The sequence below is a fragment of the Necator americanus genome, chromosome II, assembly GCF_031761385.1.
Source record: "Necator americanus strain Aroian chromosome II, whole genome shotgun sequence".
NCBI lineage: Eukaryota > Metazoa > Nematoda > Chromadorea > Rhabditida > Ancylostomatidae > Necator > Necator americanus.
The window spans coordinates 26170826-26197556 of record NC_087372.1 but is presented as its reverse complement, the minus strand read 5'-3'; the positions used below and the strand labels follow the sequence as shown (position 1 = coordinate 26197556).

The 26731-nt window shown below is 40.9% G+C and overlaps 3 protein-coding genes across 4 annotated transcripts; 1 reads left to right on the top strand and 2 right to left on the bottom strand.

The window, feature by feature from the left end:
• Positions 1–1040: 1040 nt before the first annotated feature.
• RB195_019521 (uncharacterized protein) lies at positions 1041–1298 on the bottom strand (the record flags this gene model as incomplete). Its single annotated transcript, XM_064187408.1, has 1 exon — positions 1041–1298. The coding sequence occupies one exon, from the start codon at positions 1296–1298 to the stop codon at positions 1041–1043; it is 258 nt and encodes an 85-aa protein (XP_064043289.1).
• A 6595-nt stretch (positions 1299–7893) lies between these two features.
• RB195_019520 (uncharacterized protein) lies at positions 7894–12421 on the top strand (the record flags this gene model as incomplete). The annotated part of the gene is made up of 5 exons (XM_064187407.1): positions 7894–7950; positions 8013–8129; positions 8191–8256; positions 9162–9322; positions 12226–12421. The coding sequence occupies 5 exons, from the start codon at positions 7894–7896 to the stop codon at positions 12419–12421; spliced, it is 597 nt and encodes a 198-aa protein (XP_064043288.1).
• Positions 12422–13309: 888 nt separating this feature from the next.
• Positions 13310–26261, bottom strand: RB195_019519 (uncharacterized protein; the record flags this gene model as incomplete). Of its 2 annotated transcripts, XM_064187406.1 has the most annotated exons (14): positions 13310–13441; positions 14150–14248; positions 14484–14567; positions 16975–17073; positions 17135–17223; positions 18228–18306; positions 18498–18565; positions 18621–18703; positions 23814–23941; positions 24814–24894; positions 25171–25247; positions 25444–25550; positions 25998–26147; positions 26197–26261. In XM_064187406.1, 14 exons carry the CDS (start codon positions 26259–26261, stop codon positions 13310–13312), a joined length of 1341 nt encoding a protein of 446 aa, XP_064043286.1. The 2 variants fall into 2 exon arrangements, with proteins under 2 accessions (XP_064043286.1, XP_064043287.1); XM_064187405.1 differs by lacking the exon at positions 26197–26261 and having other exon boundaries at positions 25998–26032.
• Positions 26262–26731: the final 470 nt, after the last annotated feature.

The following is a 26731-nucleotide window of genomic DNA, read 5'->3' as shown; positions in this document are numbered from 1 at the left end:
CAATCACCCTCCTTTCCATAATCTACGACCCCGTGTAGGAATAACCCACCTGAAACCCGCACCACCCCAAATTCGTGGAGCGATGCGTTTAATAGGCGGGATGATGTCATCACCTGACGCGAATTCCCGCATCTTCGCTGATATGTGTCGTCGTCCTTGAGCATAGCTCCCCCAAACCTACTCGATCTTCACCGATAGCTTGCACACAATTAATCCTTTCGTTGCTATTCCATATCCTGAGAAATCTTATTTCTCGCCTGAACCTTTCCACACCGAGCTTCCTCAACTCCTCTTTCACCACCCCTGCTCGAATCCGAGAGAATTCTAAGAGCACGTTGAACAAGGCGGTCTGTTGGTCTTCTTGTAATGTGGCCAAAGAAGCGAAGACGGTTTTCTGCAGCCATTTTCGACGGCGATGTCAGATTGGTACTTTCCATGTGTCATCCGCCGACATCGAGTTCCGGATAAAGATGTTCATGGTGGCATACCTAATAGTAGCCAAGCAACCGTCTCAGCAGTTTCCTTTCCCATGCAGTCGATTTTCGTCATCACTGTAGATGGTGCTGCCGAAGTCCTCACGTAAACCAGCCAAGGGCGAACAAGAGATGTGTAGAGTTTAACTTCGCAAGCGATGGGATTTGACTACAATCACTCCGTGAAAGGGTTGAATGCTGAAGAGGCCTTAGCGATATATGCAGTATATTGCTCTCACAGCTGCCGTTGTTCAGCTTACATCGCAGGTAGCAGAACTGACTCATTTACGAGTTCGATCGTTTACCCTGATTCCGGTGGAAGTCTCGATGAAACTCATCTCTGCTTGCACTTATCAGGGTGCAGGTGTAATCCATGGGCTGAAGCTAGCTTCTATACAAAGTCGATATCATGTTGATGTTTCGTGCTGCTTTTTACGAATATCAAGACATCGTTGAACGAAGTTGAAGAGAAAGGGTCCTGCCACTGCTCTTGTCTTATTCCAGTCAAACGGTGTCGTACATCCGACTGGTGTTTGAATTGAAGCAGTTGTTCGTTGATCTATGTTATCAAGTAGGCGAACTTTCATGGTACTTCGTAAGCGTTGGCAAGACGCCCTCGATGAGTCTCGAAGAGTCGGAAGCGGCTTCGAAGTCCAAGAAGGCTAACTGCATTGGGTTCGAATACCGCTGCCGGATTTGGATCAGTCTCCTGACTATGAACACCTGGCCAATTATAGATCGGCCAAGTCGAAAGCAGGCTTGCTCGATTTGCGTTGTTTCGCTGATAAGTCGGTCCAGTATGATTCGCTCCAAGACCTTATACATACCTCAAAGCAATGAGATTCCTCGTAATTTCTTGGACCCGTGATGGATAACTTCTTGTGAAGTGGAACTATGATCGTGTGTCTCCACGAATCAGATATCGTCGATCCATATTGAACGGATGGTCTTCGCTAATCCCAGATTCGTGAAACAGAGCCGATATCTAATAATTTCTTCCAGATGGATAAACGCGCTTCACCGAAAAAGTGGCTTGATTGTATACATTGCCATCCGCTAAGAATTTGTTCGCAGACAACTCACCACGCAGCGCAAATACGTTTTTACTCGTTTGGCTCTGGAACAGTGGAAATGTTTCTGCAACAAACGGCTAGGTCCCACAGCGATGTGCCATTGCATAGAGATGCTACATAATAACGCGCTTAGTCCGTGTGCGTGTGTTTGTCTGTGTTTGTCTGTGTGTCACGAAAATACTCCATAATGATGGAGAACTCCTCACTGGTGAGGTGTCGAACCATTGCAGTGCACCGAATATGCGAGCACTCCACGTTTTCACCATTGTACTAAGCTATGTAGCCATGTACGTTAGCTTTGATGAGGCAAGTTAGTTCCTCTCACATGTTAGTGAGGGTAAATAAACTTTCATGTAAATGTATACTTCCAGATTCGCTAACTATCATGGTATATAATATCGGGCTTATTCTGTCACGTGTGCGCGTCTGTGTATGTGTGTGTTTCAGTCACTAAATTTCAAAAAGAGAGGGAGACGGATACTACGGCATAGTTGTTGTTTGGAGCCCCAACGCGGCAAAATTGGGTGAAAAGGGTCCTACGGCGTTGAATTCGTGCACCGGAGCCAGATAGCTGTAAAATGGTGCGGGACGGGTCCTACGGGGCCGGAATGGTGCGTCAGTGCCAGAAACCAGTAAAGCGGGGAAAGATGGATTCCACTTCGTCGGATTGGTGCGTGAAAGCCCCAACGCGGTAGAATAGGTTTCGATGGTTCCTTCGCATATCTATTCAGCAGCATATCTCCCTGATGTTGCTAACACCCTTTCTTCAAAAAGAGGAAACACACGCGAACGGCTGCTCAAATACAATACATAGTGGCCAACAGTTAATGCGATCTGACGTAGAACGTTATTCTTTATCATTACGATAGTGATATTCATGTCATTTCACGTTATCACATCATTCTTTGCTAATAGTTGAAAATGGAGGAAACTCATACTTCAATAATGTTTCCAAATTGTGGAGTTTTGAGAGAGACATAAATGTAAAATCAAGTTTGGTTGTACTCCAAATATAGAACCTGCGCGTTTAGTGTCGTGACTCATCGCAGACACGATATAAAAGCTGGGCGGAGCACCGCTTGAGAGACTAGGTTCGTAATCCCTTCATGCTTCACGCTCTTTCATGTACTTTGTAACTTGAAACTTAAAGAATATATTTCATAGTGGTCTGTCGTGTGGCAATACCAACGACGCTTTGCTGTATCTGAAGAAGGATTCTGTACATTTAGGGAAAAACCATAAAATTTTTCATCTATGCTTACATTTTCGAGTGAAAAAATTGAAGAAAGCGTCGATAGAAAAAACAATTCTAATTTTACGGAAAAAAATGTCGCTACTGTTATTTCTTATTGATCGGTGAAGGGGAGCAAAGCGAACACCAAAAAAAGCCTGAAGTCCGGCTTTAGCCGGACGTTCAGGCTGATGTTGTAATAACGGGTCTATTCAGTTACGTGTGTGAGCGTGTGTATGCATTTATGTGTTTATTTATATGTGTACATGTCTGTATGTGTGTATGTGTGGGCATATATGTGAAACGAAATTCCAGAATTCAAATGTAGAGGGGTTCAACTGCATTGAATATGCGCAGCGTTTTCGCACAATAACTCGTAATAAGTTGATATATAAAGAACTAAATGAGACGCTGTGAACTTATCATAGTCGTGACAGCTGCATCTGCTTCGTTTCACCATATGTACTCCTCACCTTATTTATTTTCCAGCATGTTTGCCTCAGACTGCTAGAATCTTTTCTTAAGAAATAGGAAACAATTAACAAATTAAATGGTAGCTAACAGTTTACGTGATCTCACGTTAAGCACATTATAATTACCAGTGCGATAATGATGTTTATGTTATTTCATGTCAGTACATCATTCTGCGCAAAATTTTTCAAAGAAGAAAAAGAGAAAAAAACACATACCTCAAATTATGTTTTTGAATTGGGGCTGATATCGAAAGTATATAGGTGTAAAATCAACTTTGAATATTCTCTAAATGTGGAACTGACGCATTTAGAGAGAAAATAATATCCAATCTATCCAAATTTAATTTGACAGAAGATCTGTTGCACTACATTAATTTTTATTAATCATTGAAAGCAAACGAAACGAGTACTGCAAATCTGAAGAAGTCTGAAGTTCAGCTAAAGCCGGACTAATTGCGTTCAGAGTGGTAACAAAATAATACTGAATAGTGCGATTGGAACAGGAGACACCGATGATTTAGTTTCCATATTTAATATTTATTCTCCTTGAAGGTATCACCCCACGAATCTGAGATGGTACAGATTTGAGGTGGAGTATTCGTATATGGCATAGTAGATTATGGAAAGGGGTGTGATTCGCCATTTCTTCCTAATTGCCGTAAAAAACGGGTCGGAAGATGCGTGCACAAGGTTAGCGCGCTCCAGTCGAATCCCTTATGGAAAATAGTGCCCCAGAACGCTCAAAGCCGTACCTTCCGGGCCGTTTTCTACGGCAATTAGGAGGAAATGAACGGAATCACCCTACTCTCGATAATCTACTATCCCGTATACGAATACTCTACCTTAAATCCGTACCACCCCAGATTCGTGGGGTGATGCCTTTAAGGCGAATACATTAGGTACGGGGTCAGCAAGATTTCCCCAAAGACAAAGCTCGTGCGCGAGGCTCGTGAGGATGCGTCATGTCGCTCCGTGACAACATGTTTTACGCCGACTGTGCGCACTGTCTAATAAAAATCTCGTCGTGATACACAATAGTCAATAATAGGGGTAAGATGCATGAAAAAGGTAGAGATAATTTCTTCGGAATTCACTTATTGTGATTCGTTTTGCTTTGAAAAAAACGCATCGATCATTCTTTTTCTGCAGTGCGCTGTAAATGTACTCGTTAAAGTTCTGTCAAACTGATGTTAATGATCCCGGGGTGTAGAGACACCGCATCACTGGTTGGTGGTTAGAGAAAGTGTACAGAACATTAACATATCTACAATACAATTTTCTCGAAAGACTATAGATTGGTGTAAAATTTTCTCGAGAAGTGTAGTTTTAGGTATATTGTCGAGCAATCAACTCAACTCTGGATTCGCCATATTCGCCATAAGGTTGATAATAATTTCAAGGCTGTGGGTTTTTGGTGGTACGCCACCTCGTCGGACTTTCATTAAAACTAGAGCTGTATGCTGTAGTCACAAACGGAAGCTTGAATTTGCTATGCGATCTTCGTATTGTGCGGCAGCAGAATTCTTATCATAGTGTATTGTAAAATATTATATGACAGCTTATCTGCAGTGAAAAGACGACGTCGTCTGACCTGTAAAGTTCGTGACGATTTGCTTGCGACAGAAAATCGGTTGCAGCTCATTGAAGATCTATCGTGGCAAAAGATCAGGTTTGAAGGTAGGTTTTGAATCGTCCACGTTCTACAAAATAAGCTTTTCTGTAACGCTAGCATTCTGAGGTTTCGATTGCTTCCAATACTTTCACATATTTTAATTTCTCAAAAGTAAGTTCCATGAGATGTGAGATAACTCAACTTCATACTTTATTTCTCCCTTTGCCCCTCCATCGTTTTTAATTCCTCTTCGTAACAAAGATATTCTTTCGGCGATGAAAAGCAGGTAAGTACATCTGATGCAATTGGGTAGAAAACTTGGATAGCGGCAGAGATGTTCATCTGTAGGTGAATTAGTCATCACGGTCATCTCTTTCTTATGATAATCTTTCAACACTGTGGTACTTACAATTAGAAAAACGTCACATAAGTTTCGCTAGCACTATTAGAAGAACTTAATGCGCCGCAGCGTAACTGCGCTTTTTTGATTGGTCTCTGATAGATTCGCCTATTTGTTTTTTTTTGGAACATTTCGAAGTGTCCTGAATTTTCGATGCGCCCTCATAAAAAGTGCTGTGAATCGATGTATGTGATCAATTAACTCGAAAATTGATTTTGCTGATTGACAATTTTCCGTCTTCGCTGACAATTTACTGTTTTACTTGACAGATATATTCTGCAGTCTGTTATGGATAAGGAAAAACGGCAATGGTGAAGGGTGTGTTCAACCCTCATGCCACTGGAAGAGTTTTCACTGCTCCACGTGCAAAAGTACTTTTCTCCCATGTTTTCAGGCGCTTAAAAAATTGAGGATTTTCGAAGGATGACATATATATATATATATATATATATATATATATATATATATATATATATATATATATATCACAGAATTCAACCGTTTGACGACCTTTTTTTTTGATAATGTGGTACAATGCGGCTCTTACCGTTGATCCGCGCACTTTTGAACGGTTATTTTTGATGATTTTCCATTTTTTTTAAAGTTTTTTTGTATCTGGCGAGTTTATTATAATTTATCGCTATCATTTCCTTGTTCAAACACAGCTTGTAAAGCTCGATTATAAAGAGATACGCAAAAAAGCGCGCTGTCGACAGTAGATTAATATTTCTGCTTAGCAGATAATAGTTTGAAATATGATGAAAGTAATACACTGACTCAGCGACAACATTTATTGCGCCCAGTGGCCGGGGCTAAACCGTCGCCGACTTCACGCCCACTTTAGCAGCGACTCCAATCTGACGCATTATTCGGTCTAATTAACTTCTTGGTGTCGATTCCTTCACTCTACTGGTACACGAAGCAACACAGATGCCCTGTTTTCCTTGCCGTTCTTCAGACTCTTACTCTGTTTTGTGGTGGCTGTATGCTTATTCATGCAGACCGTCGGTCCTGCCTGCAGACAGAATCCCTCTCCTTCCCTCCTCTCGCTGACGAAGCTCAGTAGGTCGTTTGCTGTGTATTCACTGCTACGTTACATAGCTTTGTTGACCCATTACTAGCTTGGATCCTAACACTGAGTTAGAGACAAAAGTGAGATTTAAGTAGAAGAGTATTGAAAACAAATCCGAGTGATTACAAATATTTCTGATTTATGCTGAGAAGGAGTTGAACACGGGCCAAATACAGTTTTTAAGGTAGTATACGAAAGTTCATTTAACAATATAAGCGTCGTCTTTTCGGGTGTTCGAGGGTGGTAAAAGGTGTTTCCGGCCATCGCACAAATGATGGCACGAAACCGTCTCAGGTCAACAAAGCATTTTATTTCTTCGGGGTCGATAAATTGATACCAGACTTGTCCACTTGAGCTGAGATGTACGACAGAGTACAGACGGGGTACATCGGCTACAATGCACAAATCACTAATGATTCTGAATTGAAGTTAATCGCGTGGACCTTCAAAGTGTGTCTTCAAGAGAAAAGAGCTGAAGAATCTTGATGAGTTCACCTTTTCTCTTTTTCTTTTATCTCTTTATTAATCCTGCATTTTGCTTGCCTCGTATACGAATTTTATCTCCAAGGCATCGATGATGCAAAGAATCAGCTCTTTACACCGTCACCAAGAAATTTCTTCACTAAAGAAACAAAGGCAGATCCGATTCTTTGTGCCCAAGAACAGGTCAAGCTGTTTTGGTCATACAAGCTGCCGACTAGTCCTACTTAAATCACCGGCTTGCGGTCCTCCATAAGCCGATTCTGCGCTGATTTTGTTTTGACGGCCGGGGATCGTTTACCCTCTGGAAAGCAAGGAATGCGTTCTATTTCAGTGATTCTCTCCGATCATTTTCTATGTGTTCCACGCTCCGTTTCGGTATAATTTGACCTTGTCCAAAACATATTATTTAGTTCCGACTGCTATTATTTTGCAAGAGTTTCTTTTCTGCGTTCTGGTGCAGAGACGAGCAGTCAACAGGAAGAGCCTTCCTGTTTTCAAAGGAAACAAGACACTTGCAGTATTCATTAATTATTAGAGAAAGAAATTTCCATGTCTTACATTATGTTTTTTTTGGTTTCTGTTCTCCGATTGAGAAAAATGTTTAGAAGTTTCAACTTGAGAAATTCTTTTGAAAGAAGTAAAGATTTTCAAAAGATATGTATAATAACTGAAATATTTATAATATTGCAATTAAATGTTCATCCTTTAAAAATTTGGCTGTTGGAAACCGTCTATCATTTGTTCCATATTTTTTGGACCTTCATATGCGCGGCAGTGAAATCGTCTGCTTCGTAACACTATTTTAAAGAGACATTTGTGTCCCTTCATTTCTATTCAAACAGTCGATACCGGTTCTTCATTCCTATGATCTAAGCCTGTTGACGCTCGCACTGTTCTTCCGCAGGTTCCGTAATTCATTCGAATGTTGCTAATTCAATGTTTTGCTGTTCACTCGTATAACTCGCATTCCTTACTCCTATTAGTTCTTTACTTATTTATCACTATGTTCTTCTTTGGTCAAATAGTACGGTAGTGTTCGTGACGCCGTCACAAGCCCCCCCCCCATTCCAGGAAAAATGGATGTCGACGATTATGACAGACACTTCCGATTGCTCATATGTGGCGGAAGTGGTGTGAGTAAGCACTCTATAAGGATAATTACGGTTGACTTGGAGCTTATCCTCTACTACTTTAGACAGGAAAGTCCACCATTTTGTCACGCTTTTCCTTCGAAGGTGGTGGATCTGAAGGAAAAAGTATCCTCAAATTAGACGGGGAAATAATACGAATTGATGTTCGCAAGAAGGACAATGTATGTGTTACAATGTGACCTTAGCAGAAAGCGGGCGAACACAATGTGATGAGATTTTAAGTGGCAACGAGAATATGTTTCTGAATTCGATGCTGTGATCGCCGTGTTCGCTTCAGATGATTTGAAGGTGAGATCCGTTGCATTTTCTGGTAAGATAAGTGTTCCTAAATTTGCTTTTGTTTTACATTTCCACTCCTTCACATCTGGTTTTCATGTGCTAACTATAGGACCACTACCTTTCTTTAACCGTTCTAACACTAATCAAGGAAGAAGCGGCATTCAAAATCGGAAAAAGATCTGCAGTGCAGACTTCCTGGCTTCTCAATTCTGATGTGTTGCTCTAGACAACATATCAAATTTGAAAAGAAATTTGAAGTATACGTGAGACGCAAATGATGCATGGTCTGGCTTCTCGGAAAGTTTAAAAAAAGACCGAGAATCCTTTTATTTCCATGTTTAGCCGGAAGTCTTAGATGTTTGACTTCATCCATTTCATTCCATATTCAGCAAGTAAGGTTCAAGACGTCGTTTGAAATACCATGACGATATCGTGAAACAGTCTCTACGAATGAGGAGAGCAAGTGGTTCAGGAGCAATGGGGTGATTGACAGACCAAATGGCAGAACTCTTTATACCCCATAAGATTGGACGACTGAAACTGTGGATGTGTGACGAGTGGAGGTGAAGCTAGGCGAATGTTTGTGCTCTCACAGGTATAGCGCAGTAGGCTGGAGTATTCGCAAATACAGCAGGATAGATTGATGGCTCGAATCCACCCCAGTGCTTTCCAAGCCTTTCATCCCTCTGGGCTCGATAGATTGGTATCAGACCTGTCTAGGAGGATAAAAACGATAACTGATACATCGGCTAGCCTTCGCAAGTCATTGTACAGCCTTGACACGCATCCGTAAACCTCAAAGGATTTTGAATAGGAGTGAGCGCGTTTGCGCATCCCTAGCGGATTGACCAACGCCAGCCTCTTTATCCCCAATTGTTACCTATTATTGGATACGCGTTACCTTCTCTTTTCAGAGCTTCGAATACGCTGTGGAAATTGTGCGCAGCGTGCAGAACTGTGACTTTCTGCCGGTCGTTATCATCGAGAACAAAATTGATCTGATTGACAATTACAATTTCTCCAATAAAGAAATTATCGAAGACGCAATTACGAAGGCACGAGTACGCATGTACAGGTGAGCCATGTATTTCTGACTAACCTTATTCATGAAAACGAGCAAAATAGGAAAGGCCGGACAGAAACCTCCTCTGAATCCATTGTTATCTACGATGGAGTGAGCACGTATCTAGTTTCTGTTCAAAGTTAAAACTGGAAGTATTAGGTCGATGCATAGATTCCTGCGCTTTTTTTCAAGGACGAATTAACATGCAACTACTTTAGCAAATCCTTATGCGGAAAGTAATATGTCATCCTTAAACTTGGATGTAGCATTTTATGATGCACATCGGTTTCACAGCGCTTTAAGAAAAGGACAAAATTTTGTCTAGAAATCTAGCTTAAAACAGCAATTTATGAATTTGTGAATTTTAAAATCAAATAATAATTAAATTATTACTAATTTAAATTACAATTTATGAATATTAATATCTAATAATAATTAGATATGTGATATATAATCAATCTAATGTCTAATGTAAAATCTATTACAATATCTAATATATAATCCAATAAACCTTTCTTCGCAAACTGCGCATAGTTTCTTGTTGCCTGAGACGAGTTAGTGCCGCATTATACTAACAGTGAAGCAGCTGTTGGAGATGCTCAGCTTTTTCGACTCGTAGTTTCGCCAAGTTTGTGTGAATGTTGTCAGTTTTCCGAAGCGCTATGGAACGAAAGCGCATGTAAGAGTACTAAATCTAGAGGTGGGTAAAAGAGTGCACCTCCTAGTACCTCCAGTTCGCTGTAGGACTTCCCCAGACTTATTTACTACACTTTTCCCGAACTGATGCACATGAGTGAAATTCTGGTCTAATCTACTTAGTCTCGAATAGCGCATTCTTCAGAAACATCCATGCAAGGTTTGAACAAACAAACGATTGTCTGCTATTTTGTATCTATTTGAAAACAAAAATCCGTACAAGTGAAAAACGATTATTTCGTCTCGTGTCCTTCCCTTTTTTTTGGTGTGGAAATATCGTTAATGGAAAAGCGAAATTTAGTGCATGTTATTTTTTGTAGTTTAGTGCATGTTATCCAGAAGATTCCTGTTTTTTTAAACTTAACTGATCTAGTAGAACATGAGCATAAAGGGAGTTTCATTCCTTGGTTTAAATTATGAGGTGGAAAGCGTAAAAAGGACTTGCTTATCCTCGGATTTCAACACATTACTTGTTGGGGTTGTTGGGATTTTATGTGGACTGTTCCCAGCTTCATTTCCACTTTTTGGGAGCATACTTTCAATTTTTGCGCATTTTACCGATTATGTCTATTTTTCTTCTCTGCAAATGCTTGCTGACACGACGACTGGGCACGAACTGCTCACGAATAGGTGTGGTTCAAAATGCAGTAATCCTTCGCTTCGGCATCACAGAGCCCGCTATGGAATCATCGTGTACAAGTGGTTTATCTACATATGTCATGGTTCTCTTGATGCACTTTGGGCAATCTGCTGAAACCGCGGTTCCATCTTTATACATTTTGACGGAATATATTGAAGAAAGACTATGCAGCCTTTGAAAAGAAAAGGATAAGAAAAGACCCTTCTTTTTCCTGATGAAGTACCAATTCACACTGGCGTTGAATACGCAAGAAAAATCATTTATCGTCTCCAATCCGTTGACATTAGAACGACTTCTGCCTGCAAAATGTAGATGCTGTCAGCTGTTCAAGTCTTTTCTGGACATAACTTTATCGAAAGTTGAAAGTCTTCGGTCATTGAGCCACAACTAGTCAACAAGGTTGGACATTTCCAAAACACTCATCGGTAGGCGCAACCGAAGGAATTTCTTTGCCCTCTTGCAGGACTATGTACTCTTCAAAATTATTGGATTTCAGTGTTCCTTCCCATGTCCACAACGACCAAGTTCAATGTTTCTCTTGGCAAGGACAGTTTGTAAAAGTCTGCTGTTTTTTTTTCAAAAAGAAAGTATTCAGCAGAACCCGTCTGTTCCGTAAACGGTTATGAATTATGACAATTGCAATCATCGAAGCATACGTTTTTTTGAGTTCTGAGTCAGATTCAACATCATTCGAAGTAATGCATCACCCTGAGATCTACAGTTTCTTTCCTTTCACATTCGCCGGAATTCAAGATGAGTTTTGAGGAAATTCCCTCAAGAATGTTATCCTCTGAGTTGCCCACATCTATTTTAGGCTGTGACTCAGAATGTCGTTGAAAAAACTGTAACGAAAAGAATGTCAGATACTATCATTTTGTGATCTTTTGGTGGGTATTACGATGTTTGTCTGTGACATTCCCTTCTTTACCTTTTTCCCCTCCGGTCACGAGAAGCTCGCGTGACGAGCGCTGGGAAATTCTTCTCCAAAAAATTCAAAAAGAACGGTACGTGCGATCAGAAAAATGCGACCACGCGAGGGTTGCGCACGGTCATTATTAATCGGCGACATTGTCCTTGGGGCAACTACGTCTGAGTTATTACTAACTTTCCACAGAAAGTATGGGTTCGAGACTTACTAATGACGTCATTGTACCTACAGTTACACGCACGCGCATTTCCTGCGGAACGCGTTGAAGTGAACTGTTGTGAGGATCCGTACAGAAGGAGCGCAACAGTGCTCCGAGAATCATATCTACTGCTTTAGCGACACGTAGAAGAGACAGAGGACCAGTGAGCGCCTCCCAGAGGTTCAGGAACAAACTTGCTCACGGGGTCGTTGATATCGTGTTAGGACTGGAGAATTGTTTGAGCGAAATCCAATTATATCGACATATGTGGCGTTCATACGGCGACTCTTCTTAGTTGTAAAGAAGTGAATAAAGAATATAGTTAGTCTCAGTTGATAGTGACCAATATTGCACGGCCTAGCTTTTTTTCTTTTTAGTGCAGCTTTTTTTGAGCAGTTGAGCAATAATTGTGGTGACGTGATTGTACAATAGTTTCAAAACCCCACTTCCAGAGTTTCTGCGGAGCAGGAGTTCAACGTGATGCAACCCTTTGCATATATACTGGAGAAGCTGCTGCGATATCGTGACGAGAATGCGAATGTCCACGATCGAACATTTCAAAACTGTCGACCCACATCTCGAGAAGCATGGGTGGAACGACCGGTGGCGACGTCGAGCAAAAAGAGCTCAAATTGCAGTATCATGTAAATATTAGAAGCGTAGACGTGAAAACAACGGAAAAATACGTTTCCACATACGTCGATCATAGTGGGTTCTGTAAATATGTGGTTAGGTCAGAAGAACCTGAAGTCTGCGCAGTTGCGTAGGCGGTGGCGCTCAAAGCGGAACGGTGTAGTTAGCAGTTGCGATCGAGGTGGGACCGTCGATGTATGTAGATTTTTTTGATTTTTTTCTTTTCTCCTGCGATCAGCTCTACCCGTATAAAACACAAACAAGCGTGCGATGAAGAAGTGAATAGACATAATGGTCCCTGTTTTGAGAAAAAAATGGGAGGCTCTAATGCTCCTGCACAGCTATTTGAAGCGTTGGTGCAGCTTTTTGTTGATGGTGTCGTACCATCCAAGGAGGAAAGTGGTTGCCGTCACTTCCGAGATCATGCGATCAAAACCGTGTCTAAGCTTACGTCTAGGATATTTCCTGGGCATGGATGTCTCATCTCCGAATTTGATTCAAATTAGAGAAATAAAAACTAGGGATATGTAGTAGAATTTTGTAAATTCACTGTACTTCTCCTGCAAACTACTACACTACAACTACTTCTCCTGCAAACTACTACTACATCTGTCTGTACAGAGAGGATTTTCAAAATCACAAATTTTGTGGTGCTTTTCCACTAGAAATAGTAGAGAGGAGCTTTTATAGTTTATTGTAAACAACATAATAATATTTGAAGATGTTACTCAAATTATTGAAAAAAACGTACGACAATCCACAAAAGGAAATTTTTAAAGCATGTAAATGGAAGAACACGTCTATGTCGCAAATGGTGTTGGCAAAAAAAGCAGGCTGGAGGCACAGAACGAAAGCAAACTTGAGAGAGAATGAATGCATAGCAGTTGAGATGAGCCTTTATGTTTAAACTATGAAAATGAAGTAAAGCACTAGGAAGAGAACAAAAATGACGGGAAACAGGACGCGAGCGATGATATCAAGGGCGTTGTTGTTCCTAATATTCGCACATTTGGAGCTGTACGCAACTTCCAAGGTCTGAAAATGTGAAAATGAAAGTTTCTATCAGAAATCGTAGTGGTTTGCTTTTCTTTGAGAACCAAAATTACCAACATACCAACATATTTTCCACTTCATATTAGTTTTTGTACACTTCAGAATTATTAGCGAGATAGTAGAAGAAAATGCATGTTTATACTAATCAGAAAGTATTCTCTGGAATACAAGTGCATGTATCTGAATAAATGTAGGCACTATTTTGATATTTTTAGAATAACTCGAGGAAGAAGAGTATGGATTGCTGCTGCAGAGCGTTTTCGTGAGCACAATTGTTTCAGAAAAGGAAGGAAAAAATGTATGCAAAGTAGAGAGGGTGCGATGCGGAAGCGTCGCGTGCTCATACGGTTGAGCACAGTCGGCGGCGACTATGCGTTCCTCGGCGTGTCGTAAGCATAAATTAGGAAGCTCAAATTCATCAGTATCAGGACGCGGTACGAAACTACAGGAAAAAATTTTGAGAAAAAAACTGGCTGAACAACATTGGTTTGTCAGAATTATTAGCAGGATTGCGACCCATACTTCATCGTGAAGTTTTTCTCTCATGAACTACAACAGAAGGAAAAAGATTGTCAATTCTTGTGTCGGATCATTTCTGGTGATGATTCTTATGGAAAGTTTTTCCATACTAAAACTGCGCCGACTATTTTCATAGGATTAGGATATTGAGCATGGGTTCTGAAAGGCTACCTCTTTTGCGGCCCCGATAGGGTTTTCCTCTGGATGACCATTTGCAGTGTATCGAAATGAACGCCGGATTCCACAGCATATCACGATGAAATATTCTATCTGCAATGTTATTTTGAAGAAGCAAACTCTTTTTCTTGAATTAATTACTCTCCGAAGGAAGGATCACTACAATTAAATGCGTTATTTCATTACAATTACATCACCAGTACAATGGACTGCAATAGTAAACTATGCGCAATATTTTTTCCTAGTTACAATTACTTAAAACTTGTTCGGAAAAGAAAAAAAGGATTGGAAAAATTGCGCAAACTTGGCCATCAATCGAACAACGTACCAACGATAAGAAGGTGAGAATGAGGCAGAAAGCGAACCAGCAGCACACTCCAGGGGTAGCAGTTGCAACGTCACGTCGGAAGAGCTGAAGACAGTCTTTAATCCTCAAAAGAACTATCTTGTTTCGACAAATCTGATATTCGTATTGGTCCTTATTTTGCCTTAGTACTGGTTAGCAGTTCTAGGATTGCAAAGTTCGTCAGCACCTCCAGCAGTGTTTCACCCAAACACTGGTAACCGTTGTTCAGCTGTACCGTTCTGGGCTTGAGTAGAGAATCTCGAGTAAGGATTTCTCACACTCTCTAATGGAAGAATGACCTGTCATCTCACCGCACAATGCGCTAAAAAGGCCCAACGTTGCTGTGTAAAACTTAGGCGAAATTCTACCGAGCTCAGTTCCTTCTTGCTTCTGTTTTTTGTTTTTTGGTACACCCACGGGTGTTTTCCAACAGATAAATACAGGAGTACTAGCTCAGTAGATCATTAGTATGTACTTGACCCCAAAAATGACACTGAGAGGACTTCGAAGTTGTTCTGAGTGTTCGCTTGAACTGTTCAACTTCGCATAACAAGTCTTCTTTCTTACATCCTTCTTATTAGTGGCAGGTGGGACGTAACTGTTGGAAGTCGTAGGCGGAAGTAAACATTGCATATGTAGCAATGAAGAAAATTCTCATAAAACCACGTGATACAAGATAATATTTCAACTTAAAGTACATTTAAAGATGCTGCTGTTGGCAAAAAAAATGTTGGGCGGCAACTATTCTTGTTCTTCGTAATGTTCTATTTTTTAGTTTTCTAGTGCGAAAAACCTTAATACTTCAATTGGATCGATGGCGCAAAATTACGGTGGTGGCCGGAACCATTTTTAACGATAGTTTGGCTTTCGGGAACTATTTCATAGTTGAAAATACTTGATAGCAAATCAGCTTATCAGTGAATACTTAGTGAATGAGGTGGATGAGACGTGGTGGTTGGCAGCCGACGCCCTCTTTGACACATCTGCAAAGGGACGAAAAACGTTGCCCAGAGCGGTTGGGGTCATTGGGTAGACGCACAACCTTTCTCCACTCGTTACATTGTCCTTTGCAGGAAATACTGTCGACCACAAAAGTTGGTGGAAATCTTGAAGTATTCGTGGTAAAATACAATTTTAAAATACCAGAAACGAAGAATTCCTCAAAAAAGCTACTGCTTACTTTCTTTTCTTTTCTCCCCTGTGCGAATCTATTTATCAAGAAAAAGTGTGTGGGAAAGTTGTCGATAGAAATAAATAGTAGATAAAAAAGATTATTGAGGATATGACTAAGGAACTCGCCAAGAGTCAGTCAACACAGCTTCTGGAATCGTAACAAATTTCTTGTTTCAAATTTCTTGTTTCAAAGATCAGAATCTAGAATTAGCGAGCGTGTTCATCGCTCGCTTTCCATTGACAAGATATTTTCATATTCAAAATAGCTTTCTGGAGAAGAACCTCGAACTGGTTATCATAAATTTGAGCGTTTTATTGGAGCTGAAGGAGAGCTGTAGTTAAAGGCATCACCCCGCGAATCTGAGATGGTGCAGATTTCAGGTGGGATATTCGTATACAGGATGGGAGACTACGGAGAGGGAAGTGAATCCGTCCATTTCTTCCTAATTGCCGTAAAAAGCGTCCCGGAAGGTACGGCTTCATTCGTTTTGGCGCACCATTTTGTACAAGAGGTTCGATTGGAGCGCGCCAGTCTTGTGCGGCGCCGCATCTTCCGGGCCGTTTTTTACGGCAATTAGCAAGAAATGGACGGAATCACCTCCCTCTCCGTAGTCTCCCATCCCGTATACGAATACTCCACCTGAAATCTGCACCACCTCAGATTCGTGGAATGATGCCTTTAATGTTGGTATTTGATTGTAAATTAAGCACGTCGCGACGGATGCGCCGCGCGTGCACTGCAGGACACTTCGCGACGATTCCATGGGGCAAACGAAAAGCGGATGTGGAGTAAACATTCAAACATCAAGATGTAAAATCTAGTTTTGGTTTAAGGGGATTAACGAAATAACTCCACTGCCTAGTACTGCGCAGTAATTCCTGTATTCTTTGAGAGTTCTCACATCCAGAAGGAAGATTGGTGTTCGTTCCCCACGAAAACACATAATTAGCGACTTTTTCACCTATGCAACATTTAAAATCGCATAGAAGCAAGGTCAATACTCAATTGTTGAACACCTGGATGGGTTGTGTAACTATAAAATACTTTGTTGAACGAAAAGTTTTAAGATAAGCTGCCAAGTAAGAACCGAGGACGCTTACGTTCAGTTTTTTTTTTTGCTCACATTAACATCAGTAGTACATTTAGTGCAATCTTTACCACAATTTCATGTCAGAGCAGAGAGCGCTGATTGCGAGAAAAAGAGAGGAGAGAGAGGTAAGTGGAACTGTTGAGTGCCAAATTCAGTGTCTTTCCTACTGGAGCTTTACAAAAAAAAGTGCAACGCACGTGAAAACTTACAAAAAGGATGGCGAAGATGAGGAAAGGAACTGCAGCGGAAATCGTACGTGGCACTGACCAACTGCCATGGATCCAGAAATGCAGCCATGAGGCTACCACCTTGAATAAATTTGCTCAATACAAACTTACAAAGGAGTTTAAAATAATGAGATTGCAATACCAAGAGCAGAGTAGGTAAGAACCACGACACTAAGGAACCGAAAGTGGAGGCGGCAAACGTGACCACCACATCGATGCATGAATATGTGCCTGAAATGCTGCGGGCACTGATTATTTTTATCTGAAAAAAATCATGTTGCGCTACTCTATCATATCCACTAAATTTGTAGGTAGTTTCCTGGACTGAAAGATTGTCTGAGATTTTAACTGTCGTGGTAATCAAACCATCATACGTACGTGACCACTTACGATACACTAAGTAGAGAAGTAAATAAACAATTAGATAGTACTGGAAGGAATAGAGGTGGTGTTGCAGGAAGTGGACCTCATGCATTCAGAAATGGTAATGAAATGAAATGACGTCATCGAAAAGGGCTTAGTAGTTCTCTCAGTAGTTAACTCCGAAATAAATCTCCCGAGACCATTTTTAAAGGCAACGCATCACTAGAGTGACGTAGTGCCGAAACCTAATAGGAAATATACACAGAGTTCGGGGTAGAAATATGAGTGTGCCCCACCTCTCCTTCCAGTCTCTCATGAACAACAACAGAAGGAAAAAGAGTGCCACTTCTTGGGTCGGATCATTTCTGGTGATGATTCTTATGGAAAGTTTTTCCATATTAAAACTGCGAAGACAATTTTCGCAGAACTAGGATACAAAGCATGGGTTCTGAAAAGCTACCTCTTTTGCGGCCCCGATATGGTTTTCCTCTCAAAAACGGCGTGGGAATGGCGTTAGTTCCTACGAGGTACATTAGAATCCAAACACGATGCGCAACGAAGCGCATTGCAACAGAAAATTTCGTAAGGAACAGCGTTTCGGTCGTCCGTTTACACCGCTACAGGGAGAGATGAACGGAATCATCTTCTTCCCCACAATCTACGACCCCGTATAGGCATTATTCGCCTGAAACCCGTACCACTAGGCTATTGGATATTTGCCGCTAGGCTTCCTCACTACGTCAATTTCATGTTACGCTACCTTTGAAAAATATTAGGCTTAGTATAGTAAAAGTGGAACAGTGTAGCCAGGTTTGTACTGTAACATGAAAACCTAAATGAACTGAATTTTCATTAATATGGTTGACACTTACCAAGGGTAAAATTTCCTAGGCAATCACCAGCACTGGCTTCCTCGAAAGTGATAGGGCCGCTGAGCAAATCGTTAGACACCTGAATTGAAGAATTTTCGAGAGATGAACGCAGAAAGAGATCGTTCTCTTATTTAGTGGAGAAATCTTTACAAGAGTATTTCTACGTCCTTCATCAATCACGGAAACCTATACAAAGGATAGATTTCCACGAAAACAACTTGTATTCCGAAAACTTTCTCAGGAGTTAGAAATGAAACAGTTAAGAGATACCTCAACAGGATTCACAAATGGTGGAGAATTCGCCCATAAGTAAACGACGTCTTCGAGTGGATAAGCGTCTGGAATGAAAAGAGTTTATTTTCTTGGAGCCATTGGAAGCGTGTTCAAACTAACAGCTGGCGAGTCGAAGAGTGAACGACTTCCGATTTAGAAATGGAAAGGAGCTCCCGTATGTCACCGGCACGTCAAGTGTTCTTCTGCAAAAGATGTTGTGAACGTATTTCAACCCAAGGTAAACGTATTTTTACTCAAACTACTGTAGTACTGCGAATCCTGTGGTGGTTATAAAAAATCTTTTCAACTATATCAGATGTCGTAACATAAAAAGGTCCGAAAAACTAAAATCTGAGTTTTTGTTTTCGTCCTTCGGAGGGTTCTGCACTACAATCTTTTTTTTTCAATTTACACCACCTAAAACATCGCATCAAGCATAGCATAGCACAAAAGGGCCGTAAAGCTTTCAAAAAGGTGGTTTTGTGACATCGTCTGCGCCAGGTGGCAGATTCTTTCGAGAAAAAGCATCCTAAGAGCCAATAATCTTGCAGACTTTCTTTGCAAAAATGAACTCTGCAACCACAATGGGGACCTGGTTCGAAAAACATTAGGAGACCATGAACTGGATTGTGTCCAGATGAGCACAACGCACATTTGAACAGAGTTCAGAGCGGAGAGAAGAGGCAATGAAGGGGTTGTGCGTGTCAAGCAGAGGTGAACCATACGTTGCGACAGATGCTCGCGTTCACCCTATTGAACAAACTTTACGTCGAGTGGAGCTAGTTTTCATCTTGGAAAAAATGTGATTGCGATTAGCACAAGGCATTTCTTCTTATATTGCGAGGCAGACAAAAACTGACATATTTGTTGTGGAAAATACGAATGACGGGAAGTTAAGGACTGCTACTATCTGATCTTCGTAATAATTTGATTAATTATTTCTAGGACACTTTTTTGCCATAATTTTCATCTGAGGGATGGTTGTTTTCAGTAGCAAGGAAACAATTGAGTTGAATGGTACAAGGACTTGTCTGTAGAAGTCGCGTATTCCATCTACTCTTGCTTCTGAAATGACATTAACAGAGGAGTAATTAGGTTAATTAATTAATTAATCAATTAGTAACTGCAGTAATTTTTACAGGCACAGACAATTACAAACATTTTTCTTAGCCCTATTTTCTACAGTTCCACTTCTACATTGTGTTTCTGGAATGAATTTGTTTTGATGAACGGTTGTGGACATTGATAGAAGTAGGTGTTGAATATGATCGGTAAATTATGATTAATTACGAATCTGGTGAGTGCGATGGGAACTTGATTGATGGAAGGCTTGGGGAAGAGGGAGTATATCACAAGCAGCGCTGCAGTAGATGATTCTTGCAGGTTTTGTTGAACACATTTTAGCCGAGAATACTCCATGTTGCTGCCGTTTAGAGGCACCATACCACAAATCCGGCGATGTTGGGATCTTTCCGCGAAAAGATAAGATTAAGCGTCTAGATTCCATATCCACTACCATTTTCCCCTATCAGTCTGAAAAACGACGTGGGAACCGCCCTTTGTGTATGCGTTTTCTTACGGGTCCCCCTATAACTCGCCATTTTTCTACACGCACCGCGTCAGTGAGCGAAGTGACGATATTCGGTGCGGTTTTCCTAGCGACCTGTTCAAGTGATATCCAGGATCAAGGTTTGATTGTTGTTTTCCGTTCGGAGGTCGTAATGGAGTGTGCAGTGGGCAGTAGTGAATGGAGGATGGCATAATGGCCAGGACAAAATATTACTTAGTATTTAATAATTACGTACATTACAGAATATTACATTAAATAATAATAAATAATTACGTATGTTGTGAAATATTGTATTCCGTTTCTGGGCATTTCTGGAACAGAAAAGTACAGAAGACGCAACACTGTTTTTAAAATGTACGACTTGTTGACACTGTAATAATGGGACCACGCCAATGAGGTTCAACAACCCACTGAACCGAATTTCTGCAGAAAAGTTAAAAACTTGAAGCTACTCCTAAAAGATAAAGAATTCAAAGCAAATTGATTTGTCGGGAAGATAGTAAATAACTTCATGATAAGAGAACCTGGAGAAATAGTTCGGATGACATTTTATAGAGGAAGGTTTGCACTGCAAGATAGTAACACTGATGTTCTTCGTGAGTTCCTCGTTTTTTTTAAAGCAATTTAGATGAAAAAGTTTGAAATTTCCTGACTTTTTGTAGATTTTTCCCATCCGAATATCGAAAGAACAAGTCCGGAAAAGAGATTTTGCACATAGGTGCTTTCTTAGTCCCTCTGCTCGAATATATGGGTGCTTTTTAAAAAGCCGCCCATTTTTTTCTGGAATGGGAAAATTTCCCAAAATCTCGATTTTCGCTCGCGCGTTGAAAAGTGAATGATCTTGAATAAAATTCAATAACTCTGAGGAACTTAGTGCTAAGCAAATTACCTTCCAGCATTTTATAGCCGAAGACTTTATCTATCAGATGATCTATCAAGAGATTTCCAGACTTCACCGTTTTTTCAACATTTCGGTGTGAAAAAGAGAGGAAAAATGACAATGACATTCTCCCTATCTTTTTCCATCTAAATTCCAAAAACGCTGGGAGGTGGAATGAAAAGTATTCTGAATGTTTTGTTCTTCTCTAAAAATTCCCTAAAATATTCCTTTTGATCCTCTTATAACGAAGTTATTCACGATCCCCCAGATCTACCAGAACAGAAACACAGAATCTGAGTTTTTTTTTGTTATTAAATTCCATCTAATCCACTGTTGAACTGCTGAACCCTATGTATAAGTATATACGTAGTGTTCAGCAGTTTAACTGCCGTCGTTACGTCGTCTTAATTTAGAGGTGATTTCAAGCTTCTCACTCTTTTGCAAAAATCTGAATCAGCGGGTGTTGAACCTGTGTCGTCGAATTATCACATTGAAGAAACAAAATGTCGATTTTTCCGTTTTTTTACGTTGTTCCTTCGTAATTCTACCTGCGCACCTGCTCTTCTCTTTTTTGTCGTAATGGAAATATTCTAATACCAATATTCCAACAACACTTAAGCAAATTTGCTTCTTCTGCTACTTGGTGTATCTTCGCTTTCGTCAGCCACCAAATATCACATTTGCTATTTGTTCCTCGGTTAATTTTGGTTCTTGGTTTTCAGAAACACATGAAATTTACAGTACACTAGATTGGCTTGGCAGCAACGTTAAGAAGGAAGAGTAGGAGTGTCGTATACCATCACCACGCTTGACCTTGATGCCACTGGATGGGCTAATCAGGGAAAATCAACAGATTTAACATTATCTTTTCAAGGAGAGGTCCCAACATCACCAATTTTGTGGTATGCTGTCATCAATGTTACGAGATAAATTACGAGTGTCTAACAAGGATTTTAAGACTAAAACTTCTAAGACCACATTATAAGTGAGATTTAGTGCTTTTCGAGCAATCAGAAACTCAACTTTATGCCTAGCGAACATTTCGTTCAATGGACAACTACATTGCTCTGAAGGTCTTATTGTCCGTCTCCACTGGTGCCTGGCAGTTCCAGCCATTCTGAGATTCATTATTCTTGTGTCTTTGCAGATAACCAAGTGTTGTAAAAGCAATGGGCAAAAATGAGGACTACTCGAGTAGTTCTGAACAAGCAACACGATCAGTCTGAGGTGTCTGAGGTCATAAATCTACTCATACATTCGCGCATCTGTACCTTTACCGGACCCTGAACCCAGTAGTCGGCTGGACCGCCTCTCTTCAGATGCAGTGTATCACGAAATTGACTCAGTATGGAAACCCAAGGAAAAACGCAGAGTACTGGTTGTATATTATGGAGACGAGCGTGGTTCCGCTCAATTCCCCCTAATCGTCCAGAAAAATGAAACGGAACAGCTTTACGTCCTACGTAGAGGGTTAGAATAAGCACCTTTGCAGATGCTTTAGCCTCCTTAGCAGGCTTTTCTTTGGTTTTACTTGAGAAGGTACTTGGTTGAAAAGGTAAAGGTACATACTCTACTTGGTGAGGAGACCTCATCAGCCTACTCGAGTAAAACTCGACCGTTCGCTCGTAGACGCGGCGCGTGCGCAAGAGGGGCGCCTTGCAACTGATTTCGAAGGAAAGAACACCGTCTTCCATGTCGTTTTTTACGACGATTAGAGTAAGGTAAGCGGAGCTTCGCTCGCTTCCGTAATCTCTGACTCGAACTGTGGGGTTTGTGCACCACGTCAATTTCGTGATAACCTGCATTTAAAGTCGAAGCCGTTTCAGAGAAGGGAAGAGCGATAATGAGTTTGAGCAGCATAGATGATGAGCCATGTCTAACCACTTTCTGTGTTTGCTTCCTAAGGTCATTGTCAGTTTCGATGACTTGAAGAATCGTTTCCTGATTTGGGTCTGAAGATGGTTTTACCGTTTATCGTAATGACTACCGTACTCGAAACAAAACTTGCCCACACTGCCTGGAAGTTTTAGTCAGTCTCCACAAGGTAAAAGTGCTGCTCGTTTCGTCACAATGGCCTACCATATGCTCAAAGCGTTTCAAATTTATTTCGAGATGCACCTGCACTTCTCAAGTTAGTTCTGCCTAAGCCGGCGGATATAAAAAATTTTGAAACATCGCAGTTTCAAGTTCCCTGGAAAGCATTTTGGCAGGTGAAGAATCATTGAACATATGCCTGTTCCAACGTGATCCTAAGAATGTGCAGTGCTAAAAGAAATCTGAAAAACGATAGTGAGCAGTCTTAGAGCTGTTTCCAACGGGTTCAGAAAAAAGCAGCGGTTAAGAAGTGGAGAAGTGGAGGTGGAGAAAAATCGTGCTGCTATAATATCTACTATAATATATTTACCTACATATGAAACGCATGAAACGATTAACCATACAAAGAAGAAGGAAAATTGGGAACCAAGGGTTATTCCGCTTATGATTTCAAGGACCAAAGTAATGTTGTTTCCACACCTGATCTTTACCTGATCTCATTAGTTTTCGGTTTTCATGTGCTAGGTCGCGTTTTATTTGGCTGAAGTATTGGCAGTCGTGTAAGCTTTTGTTTCTCGTCCAGTTGTTTCTATAGGCACAAATGTTACGGATATCAATATCATGGGCGCATATTCCCAGAAACACATACATGCGAACGTTGGGGCCGTTTTCTAGCATTACAAATGCACATCATGCAGAGAGAACGGAGCACAGCTGACGCCTCCTATAGTGTACGAATAAACAGCCTAACAACGCCACGCAAACTTTAACCCAGCACCACAAAAACTGTCAGCTAGTAGTGTGTAGAACAAGACACAAAAACACTGACTGTTGCGATGAGCGCACGTGTCCGGAAGGCTCGACGAAGAGACTTTGACGGTTTTCGCTGCGCAGCTCGTTACCCGTTGAGAAGTATGTGTCTGGCACCCATATTTTGCGATTACTCGGGATGGATACCTGAATGTTTGGAAAAAAAAACTCGTTTTATCGATATTCAATCCACAGAGTCCCACTGAGTAGAATGCCGCAGGAATGTGCGTTGAAAGTGCATTTTGTGGAATGATAGGGTGAAAACAAAGTTGGTTCAGGCCTTGCAAAAACTGGCTCAGCTGTCAGTGAAGGGCTTACTCGTCTGTTTGCTCTACTCTTAGCTTTGTTCCTTCACTTGGCTTATGAATCCATACAGATTCAGTGGTAATGGAATTTGACACCTTATTATTATGGAGTTTACCGTTTGGGATTCGGTAGTTATAGTTTCGTACTAAGAACGCCCACGCTGAAGAGTGTACAAAGATGTCATTAAAGTGAAAATAAAGCAATTTTTGAAGCAGCGGAAAAGCTACAACAAAAGCTTCCAGAAAGGAAGCAAGAATAATGTGTTTTTCAGGAAGATGGTATCCAGCAGGTAAGTCTATCCTACGTATGCCAAATACAGCTTTAAAAAAATGGGTCCAGAGAACTCGAAGATACCATCACTTTTATATTAACGATACGCTTTATTAGTACAAAAAGGTACGGATTCTTCCGTATGAACCAAGTCAGAGGTTTTCCAACGGGCGTGAGCAAGCAGTGCTCATGTTTTTTGTTTCAGCAGGTAATGTAAACAGATCAGGAACTCTGAGGTACAGACACGTGCGAAGGTACTGGATTTTGCGGGCAGATTTGTAAACGTGTCGAAAAAATGAAAATAAAAGAAAATGGATGACTTATACAACCAAGGTTTCTGTTTAGGCATTCACAGTAAATGAATTATGCACACATATACATATAAACATATATGCATGTGTAATGTAAGCATGGACAAGAGTGCAATTCAGACCAGAAAGTACCTGCTCGATCTCCTCTCGTGGATCAACATCGTACTGAAGACGACCGTCCTCCCACTGTTGTCTGAGGTATAGGTCGACCTCCTGCAAACTATCTCTCCTTCAACAGCTGACAATTGCTGAATTTTAACGAGCTCTGAGGTCCTCCTCATGAAAGAGGACCTTAACAACCACATCATCGCTCAACATCGGAAACACCTGAGATTACATCGGAACGTTTTTTTGCGGAAAAAGCGCGCCGTTTCGTCTCTCAAGCATGATATGTTTTTGTGACAAAATATTGAGCCTGCTATTACATTCGTAATAAAATTTCTAAAAATAATTCACATGGCTCATTTCTCTTGTAAAAAAATAACATACAGCTCGATTATCTTGCCATGTGACTCGGTTGATAAAGATGTTTGTGATCACAAGAATAGAAGAGTGGTCAGCATTGTCTGAAGAAAATGAATGAGGAAGAATACTAATCCAAGCAAAAATAGGTAATTCGTGAAGGTGAATCGGCCAATCGTGATTTTTGATAATAATAAAAATTGACAATTCTATCTAGTTCCTAATAACTAGAAAGACAGGATGCTCCGGAATTCTTACACCCATGAAAGCAGATAACGAATTCTATGGCTGGATGACAACCTCGAACTGGAGGGCGAGTTGCTGGATCGTAATCGGTGAGCAGTTTCGAGATCACCTGCCCTTCGGTGCCGATTCGTCGTGATCGGAACGCTTTTTGACTGAGAGAGCTGGAAATAACCAGTGAAACCATGAAAGTAAAAATGGTACAACTTTTTTCTCTTGGGAGTTAGAGCAAGCCAAGCTAGTTTCCTTTTACACCGAGTAATGGTTTAGTCGTTCAAAAGGAGAACAGTTACGTGAACACGGCGATGGAAAGTCCGGTGAGAGCTATCGAATTTGAGAGTTGAGGGTGTAAGAGATATTTTCAGAAAACTACAGAAAAACCAAACTATGACATCTAACATCCCAAAGAAGCAAGGCCTGTGGAAGTCATAACCTGAGAAATCAACTTTGGAAATCATACATACATAGAACGTTCGAGGCCTCGGAAAAAAAGCAAGTGGGTGCATAAAAAAATGGTAGATAGATTGTTTTGTCAGACAATCAAGCGTAGCAGAAAGAACATCCATCAAACAAAAAGTTAGTGTCACCTCTCGACGAAATTTGTGACTCACCTTGCTACGAACACCAGTAGTAGCTCAGCACGCATGGCTGCCGTCACAGTGTGCAGATCGCGTAGTGTTTCGCTCGCCCTCTGTTTCGTCGGCCTCCTCAGCTTTTCATCCTCTGTCGGCGACAGTTGACAGCGAGAGCAGCGTGTGACTCTGATGATCAGTCTAAGCTACTATGTTCTGGGCTCAAGGCAGCAGCAACCCAGTAAGTAGGAGAGAGGCTTGATAGCGATTGCTAAACGCGTGGGCGATGTCGGCCGGAAACATCTGCCACCTTTTTTACTCTTAAGTAGAACGAGGGCGAATGTCACTGCATAGAAGCAGTAAATATGAGGTTGCAGCCGAAACGTTGAATAAAGCTGACTAACCTCTTTAGACCGCGATGGAAGACGCACGGAGGAGAGATGTTCACCACTGGAACTCTACCAAAAATGGGGAAAGTTTGATGTTACAATTAGTTGCCTGATGTATTTCTTTTTTGGCCGTTTATTTTCTCATAATAAGCTACGTTTACGACTTCACACGGCTACGCAACGTCAATGCGTATTCGTCTTTTCTAAATATTTTTTCACATCTGCGTTTGTTCTTTCCCACCTAACGTCGATAGTCCAGGAAGTCGAAGGATTCTTTGACTAACTTTTTTTTCACTTGGCTTGCGAACCAACACCTTACAAACAAAATCATATTTTCAAGCCTGCAATCCATAGTAATCAAAACTACTCATAACTATACTTTAA